General features: G+C 28.5%; 1 protein-coding gene across 1 annotated transcript; it reads left to right on the forward strand.

Moving 5' to 3' along the window:
- The first annotated feature begins 20,727 nt into the window (after nucleotides 1-20,727).
- Nucleotides 20,728-21,465, forward strand: LOC119672830. The gene is made up of 2 exons (XM_038083977.1): nucleotides 20,728-20,777; nucleotides 20,873-21,465. Exons 1-2 carry the CDS (start codon nucleotides 20,775-20,777, stop codon nucleotides 21,425-21,427), a joined length of 558 nt encoding a protein of 185 aa, XP_037939905.1. The 5' UTR covers nucleotides 20,728-20,774; the 3' UTR covers nucleotides 21,428-21,465.
- Nucleotides 21,466-24,665: the final 3,200 nt, after the last annotated feature.

Here is a 24,665-nt window from a genome sequence, read left to right on the forward strand (position 1 = left end):
TTTCATGTTTATTTTTTATATATATTTTAGCTTATTTTTTAATGGCTTTAAGCGCACTAAAAAGAATTACGCATAAAATTATTTTTTTTTCTTGTAATTATAAAATTATTTTTGATATTTTTGTTGCTCTCAAGAAAATTTAATTAAAATTATTAAATCCAAAATAAAACATTCAAATTATTGCTCAAGAACATCTTTAAAAGATTTTCAACTCAGAAAAAAAAAACGCAATGAAATCCGATTTAAGGCCGCATTACGCATGCAAGCCGCGGCTTTATCTGTAGCCTCGTTGGCACATCTCAAATAATCTGCGTAGATTTCGTATTTTTTCTTTTTCTTTCCAAACAATTTGAAATCTTAAACTGAATACGCAAATCTGCATTTGAAGTGTTTTTACTTGGAATTTGCCATTTGCTATTTGCCATACTTGGCATGTATGAAGTGCGCTTATTTAACAATAATTTAATTAAATTTGCTTTTAAATGCGATTTGACCCAAAATGCATGGCACAAATGTCTTCCAAATCAACACGTCTAATCTGCCCACATTTAAGGTTTTATGATTAAAAACAAAGCAAAATATAATTTCGAATTAAAAATAATAAACGTCTCAAACGTAGTGTGTGTAGTGTGTGTAATGTGTGTAGTGTATGTAGTGCATTTAATGAAAATGAAATGCCTTGAGGTAAGAAAATAATTATGGGATATTTAAGTAAACTGCAAGACATTGAAAAGCGGCTTTTGTCTTTGAACGATTAATCTTTGTTTAATATTATTAAATATTTTAGAAAGTTTATTTATAGAATTTTACTCCCACTTGACAGTCACTTGAAGTTAATGTAAATAAATAAGTTTTAGTCATAACTGATACACCCTTATACTGGCTAGAAAATATTCATGATTGAAAGATAGAATTTTAATATAAATTTTATGACTGGGTTTAGTATTAATTTGATTAATAAAATAATTAATATTGAGCAAGATTTATTATTCATATTATTCATGTTAAAATAAATAAGTTAAGCTATGCCATAATATGATTCCTTTTCTTTTATAATTCAATGTCAAATAGAATAATTTTAATATACGTGTTTATATTTTTAATACTTTACAAACCGTTTATTATTTGAAGAAAGTCACCAAATGATGAAATTTATGAGTAACATCATATGGAATAAATTTGAAAATTAATTATTTAATAAAAATTTTTGTTCCTATAGCAAAGATCTTACTATAAATAGAAACTGGAGTGATAGTGAGAAAATTTTCAATTCTAACCAAATGAATCCGTACTTACTTACTACGTTCCTTTTCTCCTAGTGGAGCACAGGGCCTCCAAATGAATACTGATCATGCTCAGGGGCGTACACAGGAACCCCCCTCCCCCTAGATTTCAAAATATTATTATTGTTTTCAATAAGAATTTAATACTGTTTACAAGAAAAGTTTAAAATTTGTCTTTTTTTGTGAACAAAATCTAATTTTTAAGTTTTCAATGAAGTAGGGGTGAAATATATTAGCTAATATAACCCAAAAAGTAGTAAAGGAACCCCCTGGGTACACCCATGATCATGCTATAAGTACAGCTATTTTGAATACTTCCGAATATATATTCCCTACTATAAAAAGCGAGTCACTGTAACAATTAAATATTTTTGATTGCAATTATTCTTAACTAAACAAAAGACTCTCTTAAAATTTAAATTTAAATTATCACACTTTGAGGGGTTCCTTAAATAAAATAAAATATAAATTAATAGAAAACTAATCCCCAACGAAATGGAAAATCGTAACCATTTAAAGTTTTATATTGCAACTGTCTCTAAAGTGATAAAATATATTTAATCTCAAATATATAACAAATACTTAACAAATTTATCAAAGTAAAATATAGTAAATTGAACTTTACAGTATAACATCAAAAATTTTCAAAAAATTCTCTGTTATCAGAACAAAAATGAAATGAAGACCACAGTGTCATTCGTTAGCAGTTTCATAAAATCAGATAAAGGATGAAAGCTTCAAGACTGGTATACTCCTCCGGGGCTAAATCAAAACTGAAGAGTTTTAAAAGGTACAGCTGCCTACTTAAATTCTAAACAAAGGCCAGATTCTGTCTCTTCAGATGTCATGTTATGATGGTAATGACCAGTCAAATAAGTCACCAACAGTCTAAGTTTTATAGTCTTATAATGAAAATACAAACTAGTTACTGTCCCTTAAAATGCCATTCATCCAGCAACATCTGTCATGGAAATTAAGAAAAAATTTTTTTCGTCTGCTTTGTCATGACAATCCTTGTGTATCTTTGGGTTAACAACCAACTTAGAGTCTTAAACCTTTCAGAAGATTAAGGTAAGCCATACCACAGCCACATCGAGAGCTTTAAAAACCACTATGACATTACTAGTGACACAATAAGTCTTTAATCCTTTCCTTTATGCTGCAATCCTCTGATGTTCTACAAACGTCTCTTCGGTAGTCATTCAATATAGATGTTTGTATGTTATATCTATCAAATTATAATCTATTATGTAGAATATTAGCAAATTGAGGTTTTTTTTTTTTATAGACTAAGGACAGTTCTTATTCTTATGGGACATATATTCTGTCCCATAAGTTGTTTAATATGTATCAGTTTTGTTTCGTCGACCAGCATTTGCAGTTGTTTTTTTTTCAAATAATATTGGGTTATCTAAAAGAGTAATGACGTGATTATATGTGTAAACATCACATAAATACTAGACAAAAACTTTTTTTTTATTCTATTTACATTTTATATTCACTGCTACTCATTATATATTCATTATAACCACAAATTGATATGAATTAATTCTTTCTTAACTTTATTTTGAATATTTACGAATGACGTTTAAACCTGCTTTGCAAATCAGCTACTTGACACATTGGCATTTCTACGGATCAGAATCAATTCAAGCACACCTTCTTCAACCACTTCTCTTCAGCATTTCAGTGGTAGGTCTATCCAATTATTTTAACTCTTTAAAAGATTTGTGGCTGATATTTTTGTTTGATATGTGAAACAAAGTAAATAAAAATTAAATTATTAAACTTGTATTTTAACTTTATTAAAATTATTTAAAATAAAATTAAATAAAAACTGTATAAATTATATTTAAACAAATTTTGTGTTTTTATTATGCAACTCAAACAGGATATTTATCGCTGGGGCGCTTCTGTATGAGTCAAAAGAATGAAATCGTTTGTTTTCCATTTGAGATGCTTTAATCTTATCAGAGATTTGTTAAGCTGTATTCATAAAATACTAGAGATACAATAAATAAATAAAAGTCAAAATATTATTTAACAAGACTTTATGTATGTATGTTTCTACATAATAAATCGGAGAAACAACTTTCGGAATTTAATTCCAGTTTCTTCAAACATATTTCGAATAGCAGTAGTTCATCAAAAAATGCAATAAATTTCTAACAAAACACACTTTTGTCTAAAGAAATGATTATAGATAAGATTGATTTATGCTAATTGCTAATAATTAACTATAAACATAATAAGGATATATGTACTTAAAGTTTTTATTCTTGGCTATTCAGTTATTTAAAAAAAAATTAAATTTTTAAATTAAAGAATTTTTGTAATTAATTCTTCTTTTATTTTATTTTTATATTTTTCATGATCAAAATATAAATGGTTTTATACATTTTTCTTTTTTGCGATAACTTCACAAAAATATATATGTTTTTTTAATATCGTACTTATTAAACGTCTGAAATATCACCTTCATAAACTACAATTATCTGGTAACTCGGAATGCAGATTATGTCTCGAAGATGAGGAAATGACCATGCACATTCTTTGTGACTGTTCAGCTTTAATAACCCACAGAAAAAACCTGTTTCATAAAGAATTTCTGTCACCAGAGCAGTTTAAGAACTCTTCTCTAGATTTAGTTCTAGACTTTATTCACAAAGCTTTAAGGGGCTTTGTTTAATCAATAGTGAAACTGGTACAATAGGAGTGTTCTGGCCGCAGTACCGACTGTTGGACAATTTTCACGTCTACTCTTTAATAATAATAATATTAAACTTAACCTATTAGAAAAAGGATACATTTCGTTTCAGGATAGTGATTGTTGGGACTTTATATTTTTTAACATTTCTTTTTCTCTCTATAATAATAGTATTTCACCAGCCAAAATATACTATCGAGAAAAATATACTATGTAGTGGATATAGACCACTACATTGAATAATACCTCACTTAACAGTTCTTATGATTTTATGAATTCTTAAAATCGTAATTTTAGATAACTCAGAACAAAAGAAACTACCTCTGTGACAGATTTTGGTTCAAATAATAAGCCATTAAAAATTACGTTTCAAAATGAAGACAAAAAAAACACCATTTAAATATAGAGTATCTTTATCTACTGCTCTCGTGATTTTATTATCTTACAAAGTTAATGTAATGATTCTATATTTTAGTAACTATTCAATAAGCATGACCACTTCCTCATCGACTTTAGTATAACATTAATCCAACGAAGTGAAAGACTTTGTTTTTAATTCTAATCATTATAGCTAATTCGACTCTTAATCAAATATTGAAGTTGATTTTGTGTGCCAAAATTCAATTTCTTCCATAGTTTCACTGCTTGTTATTTTTTTCTCTGTAACATTTCAATTGTTTTCTTATAAAACATATTTATATTAATACTATACCACAAACTGATTATTAATTAATTTTGTTAAGCTTGTTACCAACCAAGTCATTTTTAATCATTTTACCATGGATCGCGACCAATGGAACATATCTTTTACTTCCAGCTTGTAACATTATTTTTTTATTCGGTACAAAGTTCATTGCCATTGTCAAATTGATGCATACTTATAGATACATTTGCGTCTTTTTCTTAACATCTCTGCTTAAAACTTCATTAATCATTTCATTGTTAAATAGTTTTAGTTCATAATTAGTTTTATTTAATTTTTTTTTTGTGTGTTACTTTTTGCTTATTTTTTGATACTTTGCTTAAGTGTATCGAATTTATATTAAACACTGTAACTGTTTTCAAATAGATTTGTTTCAAAAACATATCTTTCCTCAGTCTCACCAAATGGCTGAGGAAAGATATTTAGCTGCATTTAAAGTTTAAATTTAAATTTTTTTAAGTAAAAATTTGCTAATTTCATGGCACAAAAGCAGTTAATCGGAGACAGAAATAAAAAATACAAGAATACATGAAATAATTTTTTACAATAAAAAAGTAGGAAAAGATACAAATACTTATAAATATGTTAATATAAAATATTATAATGTAATACAGCTATATATATTACAAAATATAATATAAAATATTTTTTCTATTATTACAATTATGTTGAGGATTTTAGTCCTATGACCTATAGATCTATTGTGCGCACTTATGTATTTAGAAAATTTCTCGAAGTACGATTCCCCCGATAACAATATGAACCTCTATTTTTTCATCCAATATTAGATACGCATCTAGATATTTTTTATTAGTATTACATCAGTGTCAAGTGAACTCTCAGCACATACTTTGACGCCTCAGTCTATTTTTTAAAAAAGCCTACCAGTACCACCAAAATAAGTTTTATAATTTGTATAATGATAATTTAACTTATGAAGACCTATCAAATTTTTAAGATATTTTTGAATAAAATCATTTTAGGTTAAAAATTCCAATGAACTATAATTTCATAACACCTTGATTTTCATAAGACATGATTTCTAATGGATTCATAAGACATAAGAGAAGATGAATCATTAAGTATAAATCTGTTTATATATACCTATATAATAGATTAAGCTTTATCTAATTGTTCAAATTAATTTCAATACTCATAACTAATAATATATACTAAGAACCTCCTACCCATAACAAAAAATGTTTTTTAAGGTTCTAAGCGTTACACACATACCACGCTATAGGTCATATATAAAAATTTCAAACTTATTAAATTGATTAAATATGGCCTCAAACAAAAATTAATCTCCTAATACTAATCGTCAAATAATAATCCATTATATGAAGGATCAATTACAATCTAGCAGCACCTATATTTTATCTATATAAGTCACTATATATAGCAACATAATTAGCAAATATATGTTGCTAATTATTTAAAGATCGTTGTATAAAACACAATAATTTTTTTATGATTAGGTTTTGTTCAACTAACATATTTTACAAAACCAAGTTCTCACCATATCATCAATCCATTAACTTCAATTTATACGTAAAATACATACTGTAAACCAATGTGTTAACATATTTACGAGGGTAGCTTTAAGAAATTATATAATACTCTATTTTAAATAAATATGTGTGTTTGTTAAATCGTTTGTATCGTTGAGAAGACATTAGAGATTATATGAAGAATACATTCTTCTTTATTAGTTAATAAAGAGAATGTATTCTTCATAAAGTGTTAATGAAACTTAATTAACCTGTCAATCTCTTTATCGACAAAGTAGTCTCTCAGTTTCAGAACTAATGAAATGAAACTTAGCATAACTACTTTTTGTGAATACATGCATTTCAAGTTTTCGAATTGCTTTATTAACTATATCATTCTTACTTTACAACTAAAACTCACGTTATTTTGTGTTGACAAAACGTCTAAGGACTTGTAACTACCATACAGAACATCTTCCTGTATGTTTTTATCCAGCAAAAGATCCTATAGAACAGAAGGAATTTCAGATCTTAAGCCAGTAGGTCTTTAATATTTCTCATGGATTATATAGATAGGTAGATTGGAATGGCGACCATGTATACATAAAAGCCGACTTTAACTGAAATAATAGCCCATTGTGGTAACACATGAATAGCGTCCGTTTGTACATAGACTAAAAAGTTAGAGTATAAAACCAACGCCGAAAAAAGTAACGGCTCCCCTATTAGATAAAGGTAAATCAACCTCACAGTTCCATGAATTTGTCTCTAATATTGCAAGATGACACCTCGATCCAGTCGGTAAAAAAAAAGCCATAAAGATTTTTAATCTTCTCCTAGCTAACGAAGGGCACTGACAAATTAGATGGAATACATTCTCCTCGTCATCCACAGAGCCACAGCCGCGACAAAAGTCGTTATAGGGTAGACTCAGTCTCATAGCTAACTTCCCTATTATGCCGTGGCTCGTCAGCACAGATACCGTAGCAAGAAATATTTACGACGATAAAAATTCTTACTGTGGTAGCCTCCAGTCAGTTCAGACTAATATAGATGAATGCATAATGGTATCAAAACTTGAGTTATGTGATGAAATAAACTAACACCTCAGCTGTGTCATGCTGAAGAGATACTTGAATTTTAAATGATTACAAATCTTATCACACTTCCCTCGTTAATATATTTGCTTTATTTTTTCCACGTTTAATTCACTTCCCAGCAGTTATTGGAATTGTTTATTTAATAGCTTACACATTTGTCGATTTGGTGTAATTAGTCAAGAGTTTTGCATAAAATTCGCATAAAATGTGAGAAGTTTGCTTTAACATGTATTGAAAGATTTAAACAAATTTCAAGTTTTTTACCAATATTTATTTTTATATATAATAAAAAATATTAACAACAGTAAATTACCATCTGTTTCTACAAGTAAATTAGCAAATGGAAGTCATATAAAATTTAGTCAAAAGCACTAAAGACCATAAAAAAAGAGTCACTGAGTTTTTACTTAAAAAGTAAAGATTTTGCGGTAACAATTTTTATTGTTTGGTCAACAATTTTGGTTGGTGGTTAGCCGTAAATTGATTTTTTATGAGGTGTCTAAAATTTATTTAAGAAATATTTAATATGAGAATATGAGTAAATAAATGAAAAAAAAATCATTAAAACATTATTTACAAATTAATTAAGAAAAGTATTAGTAACTATGATTGGTATGTTATGGATTTCATGCCATAACAGTTTGAGCTTCGGTAAATTTTCGAAGATTTATCAAACCAAATACTTTTTTAGATTATTAATTTTAAGTCAGTAGCACTGTTTTTAATAATAACTATTTTAATAAATGACAACTTAATTATAATCAGTAGGTTATAGGATTTCAACAGAAATATACTTCATACTTTGATCTTTGCCTTTATGAACTCAGCGAATCATTGGTTCATATATTCTTAAAGTTAAATCAGGTCCAAACTGATCCAGACTAAATCCAGGTTTCCCTCAATCATGAACATTGTAGACCTTTACTTAAACACTTTTTATTATCATTTACTCTATGGACTTGTATATTCATTTGCCAATTATTTCTTAAAGATAATGCAGGTCTTTAAGATGATGCATATTCTATGTAATCGTGATCTATATTATGATCAAAAACCTATAGACTTTTTAGTACCGGGTTTTATTGACATTGATACACAAGAGATTCAGTTGTAACAAGAAACAACAGGAGCCAACATATTACACAGTTCGATATACGATGAGTTTATTCCAGAATACATTCAATGTTCACACAAAATCACTTTATGATCCTGTGAATTAATCTTCATCTTATCTTATCATCTAATCTTATTTTTCAAAATTATTTTCGCTAGAGAAAGATAAGGTTACTGGTGTGGCAATATTGGAAGAAAAAACGATAAACCAGAGACATTGACGACTTCGAAGTCAACATCTGCAAAGTTGTTGTCAATATGCGGATTTCTAGATTGCGTTTTATTTGAGCTCGTCACGACTCACATATGCTAAAAATCATATTCAAACATCATTAACATATATATAAATATCTTTTTAATAAAACCATGTTCGATTCCTGGTACTTGCAGTCTCAAAAAAAATTATTTACAAATAATTAAATACAAGAATTATTTCCAAGACCACTGATGATGGCTATTTGGCAATACTCGAACAGTTGTATAGTCAGCCAAAAATTCAATTAATTAAAAATAATATAAAAAATAAAATGTTTGTTGTTGTAGTTCCCTACTGTTCGAAAAACCCTCTGTATAAAACCATTTCGATAGAAGCTATCATGATTTGAATGTGTTTTATATATTGAAGATCAATTTTAATCAAGTATATCTTGGCCATTATTAATTATGACCTCTTATCATTTTTTTGGTAGTTTCATAAATCCATCTATGAACTTCTATGGTTTATCGCTATAAGACTTGTATAAAACTTGTATAGCTCATCAGTTAACCAATTTTTTACTATTAAAAGAATTTTGCAGATACCGAACGAAATAGTAGACAGACTGTACAAATTCCAAGTTATACAGTGGATATATTATAATTTCCCAACCAAGTTACGTCAATTTACTCCAAATTATCAAAAATGTACGTAGTGGTCTGGTATTGTCATAATGGAATGCAACTATTGGCCAATTCTGGTCAATTCTGCTTTTTCTTGATTGTTCTGTGCTAGCGGTCGAATTGTAAGCAGTTGAGAGGTTTGTACTTTAAAAATCAGATCTCTATGAAAACACACTTTGTTAGATATAATCTTATATATGTTAATGCCACAACATCGTCCGCGTTTTGCACTGCGTGAGAGTATACATGCTGAAGGTTGTGATACTTTATTTTTATTTCAACTATACTTTTTCCCTCTTTCGGAATGACTTATTGATTTCCATGACTGTCAAGAGATTTTTTCATGTAAAATAAATATTATATATTATATACATATATTTATTCCTATATTTATATATATATTTTATATATTTATATATATATTTATATATATTTTATATATATATTATATATTTTATATACATTTAGATATATTTATTCCTAAATAATATGTAACGTAAGAGTCAAAGGCTTCTTTTCCTTTCCCTTTTTTTAATGCAAAATTTTTATGGTATGCTTTCCTTTCAAAGGACACATTTCTATTACAAATACATGTTCTGCTCAAAAAGTACTCGGATTTTGTAAATAAAATACACAAATTTGAATTTTATTCCAAATTTATTTTATCTTCTTCAAAATATGCTCCTTCTTAAGTGATATACATATGCCAACGCTTAACCCAATCTTCCATACAGTTTTCGTAGGCCCGTGAAAGTATAGCTTTTAGTACCTTCAGCGAATTCTTTTTTACCAATTCAATCGACTCAAAACTCTTACCACGAAGGGGCAATTTGAGTTTCGGGAACAGGAAAAAGTTGCACGGATCCAGATCTGGCGAATATTGTGAATGAGCGATGACAGTGATAGTAAAAATAGTAAAAATCGCTAAATGCACTTAAGGTAGTCTCACATTAACAGCTGTACCAACATAACAATAAAAAAATTTTTTAAAAAAGGTCTATTACTTAAGGAGTTGTTAACAAACAACAAAATCCGGATACTTTTTGAGCAGAAGGTACTTATTAAAATAGTTCAATATAATGTTTAATATTTTTCATTTTCAAGATGCTCAATTCAAGTACAGTAATAAGTATTTTCTCACTGTTATTAAATAAGTTATTTTTAGTTAAGAGACCAACATAGCGACCATATCGATTTCGAGTGATCACCTCAACATACGACACCAATAAATTAGCAAATAAAAATTCGAGGAAATTGAACCTTTAGGCAGATGTTAAATGGATGAAGTAATATTTCGTATATCTTAAAAAAATGTAAATATTGCAAATTTGGTATTGGCAAAATGTGTATAAAATTTATAACTGCAAAATATAAACAAATTCGTATGTGCAAATTTTGAGCGGTAGTCAACATTTTAAGCAAACACGTGAAATAAACATTAAAGGAAAAAACTCCCAACTTAAAGCTGAGCACAGTTAAACATCAGTAAGCCATGTAAACACAAGCCGGGCTGATTATTTAACAGATACTTTAAGTACTTTGAGGTGAGCAGTGTAAAGAAATAACTTCGCTATTGAGGATTATTTTCCAATTATAAAATAAACAAATGACAGAGTAGAAGATATAAACAAAACAAATCATGGAAGAAAAAAAATAAAAAGAAGTTTCATTTTCATTTGCACAACGTCAAATGTGAAGTACAAATAACAAAAGAAAACAAAAGTCTAAAAAAAATGAATGCACAAAAGCTAAACATTCATTTTATTTATCTTTGTCACATAGATACAAAGATACTCGAGTACAAACCCCAAAGCGCGGATCATAGATACTTTTGCATACTTGGGCGTGTAGATCGTTTGTTTATTTATCCATTTGTAATGCGTTTGTTGTACATTCATTCAGCTTGAGTTGTGCATGGAAAAAATTAACAATAATAAAAAAATTAATAACAAATAAAAGTGTAAAACGTTTGAAATTAAATTTAATGACAAGTTGGTTTATTTCATGTCAGAAACCAGAGGAGAAGATTTCAAATACACGAGTTCGTATCTACTTCGCATTTATATTTATTTTGCATTTTGTTTATTCGAATAGGTTTAACTCGAACAAATAGTAAAAGTAGCGATTTAAATAAAAAAAGAATCATCTGTAGACGAAGATAACGAATTCATGATTACCGGCTTATTTGCCACATAATGCGTAAGCTGGCTAATTAGTTCAAGGTTAACATATTTTGCACAGTTTTAAAAAATATTACTAAATTATGTAAAAAAGATATTTAGTATTCCATTTTGATTTTATAGCCAGAAAGTTGTTCTTCCATAAGAAAAGACGTCATAAACGTCTCGATTTAGAAACGATGTAACAGCTGAAAAAGAATATGTCTTTGTAGTTTACGAATATATGTTGATTGGATAAATATCATTAAGCGCTCTAAACTGTATAAATAAATAAATTAGTTTTTGATGAAACAAACCTAATAAATTAATTATGGTAAAAATATGAAACATTCAAGTTATGTGGTTTGTAGTTAACAATTACTTCACCTAATGGTAGATAAGATTGCATGATATAAAAAAATTAAACAGGGATGCCGTAACTAATGCAACATAGTTTTAGCTAGGATGAGAGAGCGTATGTTAATATAAGTATAAACATTTCCACTCGGATTTACATTTCGCCAAATTTATAACTTTTGATGCCATTAAGTTACCAGTGAGACAAAAGCCACTGTAACCATTTTTAACTCAAAGTTAAGCCTACAAAATCATTTGATCATCAAATAATCTGACCGCTATCTCCATTCGTGCAGTGAAAAAACAAATCAATAAAGACTTTTAAAATAATTTTATTAAATCATTTTATCATCTATATGAGGTCAAAACGATCCAAAACGATCTGCTTTTACTACCTTCGTTAGACCGGTGGCACCATAATCTTCTAGAGAATAAAATTGCTTAGTGTGTTCTTGTTAAAATAATAAGTCTATCCTTGCTATATCTGTTAGGCCTGTGAAGAAATGAAGTTTAGACAATGAAGTGATTTTGTCTATTCTTGCTAAATCATTTGGTCTTCCAAATAAAATCAAAGAGAATCAATAAAACTATTCTCGCTATCTCAGCAAGCCTCTAAGTAGGCAATTTCTTAAACAATGAAATCACTTTATCTGTTTTCTTACACAAAGACATAAAAAGTGATTTATAGACTCCAACATATCCTCATCATGGCAACTTATGCATAGTCTGCTTGTCAGAGCACTTAAACTTTTTCTTACTTAAACTTTTCAGATCTGGGTACTCACAGTGGAAGTGTTGAGTTTTGGCATCTTTATCTTCTTCCTCCCTGTAGCTTCAACCATTCTGGTTTAAAGGAATATTAATATTTTGCATTATACGTATCGAATATTCAGTAACTTGTTCCAAGATCACTGAATATTCGCCTAAGGTTGAACTGATTTGATCGTAACCATCCCCTGGAACACTTTCATCCCCAGTAAATTTAACTTAGCCAACTTAAGTTGAAGTTATCGCAGCCCATTACTCATTATTGTCTTCCATATATGTTCGACTAATCTTAGAAAATAGATCAGTCAGTATTTGTTGCTCTTCCGACAATATTTCTAATGTTTACATGGGTAGTTCATCCAATATATGATTTTCTTGTATACAATTTTTTATTTTATTAACTATCTTTTAATTCAATATTTTTTATAACTTTATTCTATACTGTAGCTGATTAAGCAAACGGTCTGATAGCAAAATGCTTATATTAATATATAACTTTATACTTCTGAAATATTTCATTCAAAATTTAGAAGCTGTTGCAATAAATGAGTGCACTCATTTCATTATCTTACTTTCCAACCTGCGTTTCTTCCTTTTTTATCATTCATATATCCTGTCTTCTAATCTCTTTTTTTATTCTCTTTTTCAGTTATTTTTCAAATTCAATATAGTAATTGCTTGTGTGAGTATACTCTTTATTCATGAGTATACTTCCTTGCATGAGTATAACATATTTCAATTAGTGAGTATACTTCAGTTCGTGAGTATATTGAATTCATGTAGAAAATGTTGATTTAGGAAAATAAATAAAATTGTTTTGAGCTGAAAATTATGTTTATTTGAATAAAGATCTTTACTTCTGTCACTAATGCATTGTATTACTGTTCACCTATTTATTTTTCTTTCAAATTCATTGTTTACTTAAGTAACTATCCATTCTCTCTTGACACAGGAAATATGTTTACAACACTGTCAAATTATTGCTAAGTTCCACAGTTTTGAGTTCCACATAATTATAACGGATGCAAATATAATTCCTACAAAAGTAGATAATAGAAGATAAAAATGTACTACAAAAGTAGTACAAGAAAAGTAGAGTAATCCACAAATGGAAAAAAATTTGACCATCATATTTTCATTAAAAAAACTTTAAGGTCAAACAATCTTGTTTACAAAAACGTGCACAGCTCATTGTAATGAGCAAAAAACTAACTAAACATAATTTAAATTAAAAATTAAAAGACAAAATAATGAATACTGAATACATTCATTTAAATAAATTTGACTAAAATTTGGGAAGAACGCCTTCAATGGCAAAATAAGTAAGTAATTATTTGTGAACTTCAAACTCTACACGTGTGATATATTTTCCGTTTATTTCAATGACTTTTTGTTTTAAAAATCCTTGTAATAAAAAATTTTATTAATCATATTTCATTTAATAAAGTTTCGTATAAGAATATTAATAGTTTTTTTTACGAATAACCTTTTTTCTATCCTAAATAAAGATTTCGTCAAGGAACAATAAAATGTTTATTAATATTAAGTACACAGAACTGTAAAACTTTACCCAAATCATATAAATTATATTAATTAAAATAAATTTTCTTCTAATTTTAGAAATATTTCAAGTGTCTAAAAGCTCTCATTAACATCTCAATTGATCTTGCTTGACATTTGTATTTATTCGTTAACACTTATAAGTTAATTAGCACTGCATAGATCTTTACAGTGGAGCTTTAATCAATCTGTAAAAGAATTTGTAAACAGAGAAACCTCACACAAAATGAATACACGGTCCACCAAGTTCAATGCAAAGGTGTTAAACGCAGCAAACACAACTGCTGGCAACATCGCATCAACATCAATTCGTAGTCAATTACAAATGTAAAATAAATGTAAGCCTAAAATCTGTGATTAAACAACATCAATCTATCTCTGAACTTAAACTGTCATTGCATAATCCCAACTCGACTATATATATCACCTAAGCGGTTTCCATAGGTTAGGCCCTTAACCCTTTGGAAGTGTTCATAATTAAGTTTCACTTCAACTGTGAAGAAGATCGTGAAGAAGATTGATTAGGCGTATGGCAATTGTAATTAAATTTATTATTTCTTCATTTTTCAGTTATCTGCGGTTTATTTTGCTAAATAATTATTGTTTTTTATTGTTTGGTAATTGCTCTCATGGCTCTTATCTTATCTGACTTTGAAGCTTCGCGCCACATTTCCTTAACTCAGCTATTTTCGGTAATTCGTGTTAATGATTTATTTGAATATGAGTTTTAAAAATATAAATAATTACAATGTATATATGATCATTAAATGTTTCTAAACATTTAACTGCTTTTTTGTAGGTCACTTAAATCGATATTTCTTTCAGATAGTTTCATGCCACAATAATTTTTCTGAGAATCTGCTTTTGATGGTCTCACTTTAGCTTACTTTTAGCTTAATTTAAACGGTCTTCACTTTTTTAATGAATGAATATTCGCAAGAGAAACGTTTATTTTTGCAGATTTTCGTGGAATAACTTTTGATTTATAAATTACTCAAATTATTTTTAATATATAACAAAATAAATATTACTAAAAATTAAATAAAAAAATCATTCCATCTTAACAGGTTACATTCAATGACTTCAATGACTTTGTGAAAGTAAATACTTGTATCTATATTTTGCTGGTCATTATACCTTTTAAAGTGGCTCCCATTATCTATTACTTGATCTTGATGATGGTAAATCACCGTATAAATCAATAAAAACAATTGTATCGTATTACTTGATTATATATATATAGTAACCAATTGCTAATATGATGACTGTTAATTATATATTTACATATATGTAACATAAACAGTATATATTTTCTCAAAATATGAAAAAATTAGGAATAGGAAATAAATCCATATCATATGAGATGAAATATCCACTCGAATATTTCCTTTTCAGCGTTTCTCTTACAATCCGCTTTTAAAAGCAGCAAAATACTCTCTTCTGCATTTGAACATTAGTGACCATAGACATGGCTACATTCTAAATGTTTTAAGTCCTACTCCAAATAGGACTGATTACACCCCTCCCAATCTCAATTTCGATAGAAAATTCAATGTCGAATTTCCATCTGTATTTAGGTGTCAGAGAACCCCTTCTTGGGGGAGGATTTAACCATTTATACCGACGGATCAAAAACTAGGAGTGGCGTAGGTAATACAGTCTTTATCAGTAGAGCAGAAAATCCTCTTACTATAGGCTTCCAGATCACTGTAAAGTTTTTTCCCTATTAAGGAGACTGTAGCTTGTCTGGAAGTATATGAAACACTTAATAGCAATATAAATATATTGTCAGACAGTCAAGTTACTTTGAAATCATTAAGTTTAGTTCAGTTTATATCTAGGACAGTCCTTATATGCTAAACATCTTTAAACGAGATGTCAACGCAGTTCAATATTTTTCTAATCTGGGTTCCCGGTCATAGGGATATTTTCGGCAATTGCAAAGCAGACAACCTGTGCAGAACTTTTTAATAAAAGATAGAAAGATTCAAAGATATGTAGTCATCTGCATGCAATTTGGTCACATTCCATTAAAAAGATATCCAATTCTCTCATTGAAATGCTCTCGTGGAGAAATCAGTCTTGTGGTAGGTTTACTCGCAGTTCACAGCATATGAGGTAACCATTCTAAAAGATTGAATCTCCCTTTCAATCATACCTGCCGCAGTTAAAAAAAGGACGATAAAAGTGCATCTCACCTGCTTTATTTCTGTCCGGCACATGCGTGACGCCGCCTTACCACTTTAGGGGCTTTCTTTTTTGCAGATACTATTAAATTGCAAGACCTCTCCTGTAATAGCATTATAAGCTTTTCCAAAGGTTGTAAGTCTTCTATATACGGTAACATAATGGGCTTATAGGCGTACGTAGATCCCTTAGAATCGCCGGTATAACCTAAACTAACCTATTTAAACATTGTTTTGTTACCATGAGGAGAAATTTAAATAAGATTTTTATTTCAGATCTATATTTTGTATGTAAGCCATATCCGTTAATTATTGGCTTCCATAGCGAAATGTCTTATTAAACCTGGGTTTATACTCAAAAATTAATTAGTAACCACTTTATCTACAATGAAAAGAAATTTATGGTGATACAAGCCACTGATCGGGCTGGTTGAAGGAGGTTTTTGGACACGACCGAGAATAAGTCAAGTCTGTAATGACCAACTACGTAAGTAAGTAAGTCGGTTTTAAACAACCGACTTGACTTTTGTTTCATAGATTAAATTGTTTAAAAATGAAATTTTGGATAGAGTAGTTATTAGTTCACTTTTTTAATTATTTTTAATTAATAAAAAGGCTGAAGTGAATTAAAAATAAAAACTTATAGATTAGTTGTTGTTATTTTTGTTATTATCTATTATCAATTTGTATCTTTTTATCAATAAAAAATAAAATTTTGTTCGTGAATGTCATTACTGTTCACTCTTTTAAACTCTTTCCATTCAATGTCTTTCAAAAATCTGAACTGTGAAATTTCTATCATGTTTTTGTCACACCTTAAATATTTTTTTATTAGTATAATAAATAGATACTAGAATAAGTTTTAACATATGGATAATTTAACTAATTATATTTTATTAGCAAAAATATTAGAAATCTGTTTTTCTAATTATCGATTAATATTTCAGATTTATATTAAAAAAAGTAGAATAGAAAGTAATTATTTAGATGCTCCAGTGTTATTAATTGAAATTTTAAAAATAACATTAAAAATTAGCAATATTAATGAAAATATCATTAATCTTGAAATAATAGCAAATCTAGGAGATTCAATAAATTGCATAATTGACGAAATTTATTGTGAATAAAAAATATTTAAAAAATTTACAAAATTGTGATAATTTCGATTTAACATTATTAACACCTTGAAGCAAGTCATTGATATATACAATATATATTCATTTTTGTGTGTATATAAATAAAGTACAATATATTTATTTTTATAAATTACAAATCATACTGAGATACTGAGATATTTGAGTTAAAAATAAATTGACTTTCAATGAAATTTGTATGTTCATCATACAAATTGGCATTAAGTATTTTATTAAATTTTGGGCACATAAAAATTAATTAAATTTGAAAGAAATATTAAAAATTGTTTAAAAATGAAATTTCACTGTCAATTTTGTAATGTTTCCGCGTGAATTCCTTTCAATATATCAAAAATTAATATCTATACTTTTATGATAGCCAATTTAAGTTTTATATTTTTAGCAGTTGGATTTTCCAATTCACAGTCGCGATTCTTTAGCTTTGTTTGCGGTTTTTTGGTTTTTAATTAAGAATTGATTCCAGCTCCGAATATTAACAAATTAAGTAATATTTTATTTATTAGCATATATTTATTTAAAGCTGATGCGTTCATTTGGTCATAAAAGAAACTAAATGAGACAAGATTCTTTACAAAACTTAGCTTATGTTAGATGCTCTATAGACGAAGTGTTTTTATATTTAAATTTACTGGTTTTCACTTTTTGCTGATATTATGATACAATTTATTTATATTATAATTTTTTTCAATATTAATAAAAAAAATTTTTTGTTTTTTTCAATAATTTTTTTATTATTTTTATTTTGTTTTTGCTAACGAAAATTCAAGTATTTGTGCAAATGTAAACCAAACATCTGAACGAAACCTAATTTGCTATGAATATTTATAAGTGGCGCATGAGAAAACGCTTTTGACTTATATTATTAATGATATATTAAGGATTATTAATTGTTTTGAACAAATTAGTTTCAAAAATTGAAAATTTTGAATGGAATTTAAAACTCATTCTAAATCACAGTGGAACTATTTTTCAAAATAGGTAATAAGATATAAGTATTTGTTTATGAAGACTAAATAACAAGTTTATTTTAATTACTATGTTGACCAATTATGAATTTAGATTTCAGCTAGTCTTAAATATCGACACTTCTATACTGCGTATATTAAAAACGCAGAAGTGCACCTTTCTTTAATTAAAAATTTGTTAATTAAATAATACGTTAATTATCAAACACTAGTACTCTGCACTAAAAACGGAACTGTATATTATACACCATGAAAGAAAATACTTGCCAGTAGATGTACTCCGACTACAGATCAAAAATCTGCGGAAAGCTTATTTTCATTTAGCAAATGACAGCAAAAATGGGAGCAGTCCTCTAAACGACGATGGACCTATGCACTCATTCCCAACATTAAATATAGTATGACAAGAAAACATGGTGAAGTGGACTACAATCTAACTCAAATATTGAGTGGACCCGAAGGCTTTTTAGAATATCTTCACTGATTTCAACTGACAGATAGTCCCATGCTGCCACAACGTCGCTGAAAGCGCAAAGCATGTAGTCTTTCTTTGCTACCGCTTTAAAGCAAAAACGGGAACTACTCGTGAAGGCTCAAGGACATTTACCATCTCCTTGCAGCATACACATGAAATGCATTCAAGCAGTTTATATGGAGTGCAGTAAAAACGTTCACATATCAAATTATGTGGCGCCTCTTTTTAATAGAAATTTCAACACCACAAAAACGTTGTTATGACTGTAACTATGCATATTTTTACTCAGAGGGTTAAGGGTTAAGGATTAAAGCCCATTCAATTGCAATGTGGAATTAGTAGTCAGTTACAAGAAAGCTCTCAATGACATCATCACTATTTAGATAGTGCGCTATCTGGTTATCTCTTTGTAAATTTTTGAATAGGATTTGAATGACGACAGAACTTTTAATGCTCTTTAGAATATCATCTTCAGAAGTTCTTATGCTATACTGATTAGACATAAAGATGGCTGCAAAAACAACTTATTAAACGGTTGGTAACGATTATATGACTTTAAAACATTACAAAAGTTTTATCTCAATATAAATCCTTAGGACTTTTTTTGAGCTTCATCTGGATCTGTACTCTTTTTGGACACTCCGTTTATAAAGCAACACAAAAACATAGCACACTTTTCTAAAAGCGAATTGTCATCCACTCATACGTGCTTAACTCAATCTTTAATATTTGATCACTATAAAATAAAATCTGGAACACACTGGGGTGCTTAATTTTTGCGTTATAATAATAATAATTTCAAAATTATAATTACTTGCAGTGGAATGGTAGAAAAGTATGTGAGTACTGAAATTTTCCTCGAAAGGTTTCCTATCATTTCATTTAATAGACTGTCGAATTAGTTTTGATCGTTTATCGCGAACGATATCGTGTACTTATTAGTTTAGTAGTTGCAAATCTACGAATTTTTATTTTATGTTATATTATACATTTTCAAAAGCATGAAAAAAAACAGGTGTCACTTATCTCGTACTGTGACAATAACTCATATTTGAATAAGATTTGAATTGAGTATTTTAAAAATTCTTTCAAAAATATTTGAGTTTGCTTCATTGTGCTTATTTAAAAAATTAGCAGTGGAATGCTATATTATGCGCATAACTCTCGTAAAGTCTGTAATAAGGAAGTCCATAAAGTCGGCATATAAATCAAAAATTAATTCTCATGATAAATGTCATTAGAGGCTTCTTTTCGCCCCCAGAGGAGTAGCTGGTATTCCGAGCATTTATCTTAATAGATTTGTTCACATTAAATTATGTGTAGCAAATGAATTATTTCACATGGTTGGTCATCACCCTTTAATTAAGTATTAAACCTGTTATTAATTTTGTTTTAATGAATTTAGTTTCTTAATTTTGTGTTTTATTAATTTTTAATGATATTTGACAATCTCCTCCTAATCGATAAGTTTATTTGTTTTGAATCAGTGTATTCGAAATCGGTTTCCGAATTTTTGCTAATGGATACATAACCGAGTAAATACGGGTATTTACGGGTTGTTACTTGACTCAGAAGTTATTTTGGTTATTTCGAATTGGTAATCATGTTGTGTTATTTTAATAGATTATAAATATTTATTTTTGGTTATTTTTGACAGATTTAGTTTCTACCACACAAACAAAACAGAAAATTAAATAAAAATTCAAGAAATTATTAGCCTTTGAGCAAAGTTCTTAAATAAATTTTGTATATTTTTTATATATGAAATGAAATAATTTTTAGAGTATAAAAAGAATAGTTCGAATAGGTGTAGAACATTAGTAAACCGAACAATTTCAGTGAGAACAGTTCAAATTTCTAAAAAATAAAATCAAAATGGTACGTCCAATTTCGAATACTAAAAAAAATATTAAAATAAAATTCTATTTGATGGCTCAAGAAACTTATAATGAACAACACTAAACTCCTTACAGAAATTCCTAGTTGTTATCTTCGCCTTCGCAGCAGTGGCATTCGCTGATGTCTCACATTTAAATAATATGTACTTGCCGCCTGTACATCATGGATCACATCCAGCTGCTTCTGATAATGTACCCGTAGCAGCACCACACAGCGTTGATTATACACAACAAGCTGAGGATATACCAGCAGCAATTGGTGCTGACACTTATACTCCCGCACATTTAATTGAAGCCGAACAAGAACATCAAGCTTCAAACAATTATGCAGCAGATGTACCAGCACCTGTAGAAGCCGTCGAAGAACAACAAAGTATCGATCAGAACACTGTAGAAGTTGCAGAAGAAACCAGAATACCAACAATAATCGGCGCTAATACATATACACCATCCCATCTCTTGGGCAATGATGAACCACAACAAATTCAACCTGAAGCCAGCAATGATCAGTTGTCAGCCGTACCAGTCGGTGAATATGTAGCTGAATCCCATAACATCGTACATCACCAACATCAAGCCGATTCAGGTATTGATACACAGTACGGCTCAAACGGTGGTTATGTCTATTAAAATTTCAAAAATAAGGTGTTTGTGATAATGTTTAATGAAATCCGTGTTTGACAAAAAGAAAAATACATATATTTTTTATGGAAACTCAAACGAAACTTTAATTTATTTGCATAAACGCATAACATCCAATTTAAAGTAACAAAAACAAAGCAGTCATAAATTAAATGCAGTAAACTTAATCCATGCCGTAACCGGTAGTTACTCAAACCACTTCGAATGCATGCGAAATTCCAATAATTCATGTAAAGTGAAGAGTGAACTTGTTAGACCTGCCTTTTCCGTAGTAACAACTTAAGTCAAATTTACGTCATATATTTAATTTATTTAAATTTTTATTTACATAAAATTTTACAGTTTTAGTTTTTGACTTTTATAAACTGATTAAAATAATGAAAGGCGCTTAAGCAGTCAAATGGGTCTACTAAATTTCATATATACTCTACAGGAGTAAAATGACCACAGTTGAGTTACTGTTTAACCCATTGCACTCAATGTCTACTCTAACGGTCCCGTCGTGTGGTTTGGGTAATGTAAGCAACTTAGAGAGAGATATGATAAACAAGTCATGTGAATCTCTAAGTTGCTGCGAATGAGGGAGGGAACTTCAATGCAGCCACTTCGACATAATCAATTTTATATAAAGGTTCATCGAACTTATGACATCTTTATTTGATTTGTCACTATATGGTTTTTTGGTTGGATATAGTCATACAATGTTATACTAACAAATAGAAAAGAGAATATGGGTATGACGAATCAAAACAGTATTTTTAAAATTAAATCAGTACTCGTGAAAAAATCACAGAATTTTGTATAAAGTGTTTCTTAAATCGAGTTTTGTAAGGGCAACTGCGTTATAATCACTTTTAAATAAGGGTTCATCGAACTTGTGTCATATTTGTCTGTTATCATGTTTAATATTCATTACTCGTCACCATAAGGTATTTTGGTTGGATATAGTCAAACGAATTTATACTGTAAAATATAAATTTAATAAGGATTAAAACGAATCAAAACATACCAGTACTCATGAAGATATCATACATTATCTTTCTATGGTGCTTCTTAATTGGTTGTAATTAGTTAGAGTTAATTTAAGAACAACATTATATTGTCTTCAAAATCATACCGATATACGATATAATATTGTACATTATCTTTCTATAGCGCTCTTTGGTTGAACGCAGTCAGATAGAATTATAATGACAAGTATACAATAACTTAAGATATCACCATATTGTCTTTTGAACTAAATGGGTGCTCAGTAAATATCATATTTATTTAAAGTGTTTAGTTGTAAACATTACTGAACACTGCCAAGACTTTATTGAAAGCTGCATTTGATATCTAAATTAAACACACTTTGTGTATATATCTAAATTAGTTCTTACAAGTGTACGATTATAACGATACTAGAAGCATCCAAGTGTACACGAATTTATGTGTCTATGAATCGAACATCTTGAATATTCGAAAATACTTGAGCTACTCGAAAGCTACAAAGTAGCTTTTAATACAATTTAAAACATTCATTTAAAACATTCATGATTTATAATTGAGCACTTATTCTTAATTCCAGATTCACCCAGGAATAAATAGAGAAATACTGAATACATAATACTTAATAAACAGCATGTCAGTTATTCAACTCAGTTAAAATGAATGTAGGGTGCATAATTTCGCTTAAAATCAAAAGTTTCTCAAGTTCATGAACATTTCTACAGACCAAGTGAATGTGTGTGAATAATATTTCCTTTGTTGATATTTTTAATTATTTTTATGGATTAAAATTTTAAATTTACTTTTATTATATATTAAATTTTATTTGATTTTATTGCACTTTTTATTACATATTTTATTGTGTTTTAATTTTTTTAAACTTATATTTCACATTAACCACTTGAAAATAAGTCCAATGATATGCTTTTAATGGGTTTATATATTGTTTTTGATTAAACCATCACACACATGGTACATCATCTTAACAACTTGTCATACCAAAAACGCAATCTCTTCCCAATCTGTTCCATTCCTTCTTTTATGCTATCTTACATAAGTTAATGAAGTCACTGGATTATGTTTTTGTGATGCACTGGCATTTCCGGCTTAAGTGTTACAAAGTCCCAAGGTAGTCGTGTTCTGGTTACTCATGCAAAATTTATGAAAGTTGCTTTTGATGAGTGCAGCTGCCTCTCTTTTTATATATATATATATAAATTAATAATTAATGTAATTACAAAAAAAAACAAAATAAAACTAAACTAATTGACATTTATTTCGAGCAAATTCGAGCAATTAATACACTAGTTAAACAAATTGTTTTTAATGATTACATCTTGATTACTTATTATTACTATGTTTTAAAAAACTACAAGTAATTTAGTGAATTTATGAATTATCTTCCATGAAAAGTATAAAATTATGCTTATATATGGTAAATACAATACAATTTAGTGTGACTGTTTTCTCTTTTCCAACCTTGAGAAACCTTATACCTGACACAGTGGATTGTCTTAAAATATTGGCTAAATTATATTTATGGAATTAGTTGAAAAGTAAAAGAATCATTCAATCGAATCCATTGAGCTAAGAGAAGACTATGTTGAGGTATTAAAATAAATGAATTAAAAAGTGTATATCTTTATTCTTAATCTATTATACCCCAGCAGAATAATTATATTTCTATTCAAATTTCTGCAATAAGTTGGAATACTTTAAGATTTGGGTATAATGGTTCACTCAAGACTGTCACTCCACGCTAACCGTAACTAACATGAAACTGCATAAGGGCTTTGTTGTATCCTGCCGAAAAAGTGTACTTTGAAAATTTCTCTGTAGTATCAAAAGGCTTGAGGCAACCGAACTGGCAGTAACCACTATCCTTATATCTTATATCTTTAACAATTCAAGCATTTTGTTATATTCAAAATGTTTTGTTTTTACTATTAATCTATTAATTTTTTTTACTCATATATTAAAGTATGTTTTTATATGAAAAACTGATGCTGATAGACATTTGTAGAAGTGCTGCGTGATATAGATCACAAATTTCTTTCGTATTGAAACTTGATCTACCTGGAATTTAAACAAAATCCCCAAGCAAAGTGAAAGGCATAATAAAAATAAATAAAATGCTAAATTAGAAATTATAAATTATTTTATTTTTGTATAAATTTCGTTAGCATTTACTCTTTTTTTAATCGATTAATTTAAAATTTGATAAACTAGTTTATCAAAG

The sequence above is a fragment of the Teleopsis dalmanni genome, chromosome 1 (assembly GCF_002237135.1).
Source record: "Teleopsis dalmanni isolate 2A chromosome 1, ASM223713v2, whole genome shotgun sequence".
In the NCBI taxonomy this organism is placed as follows: Eukaryota; Metazoa; Arthropoda; class Insecta; order Diptera; family Diopsidae; genus Teleopsis; species Teleopsis dalmanni.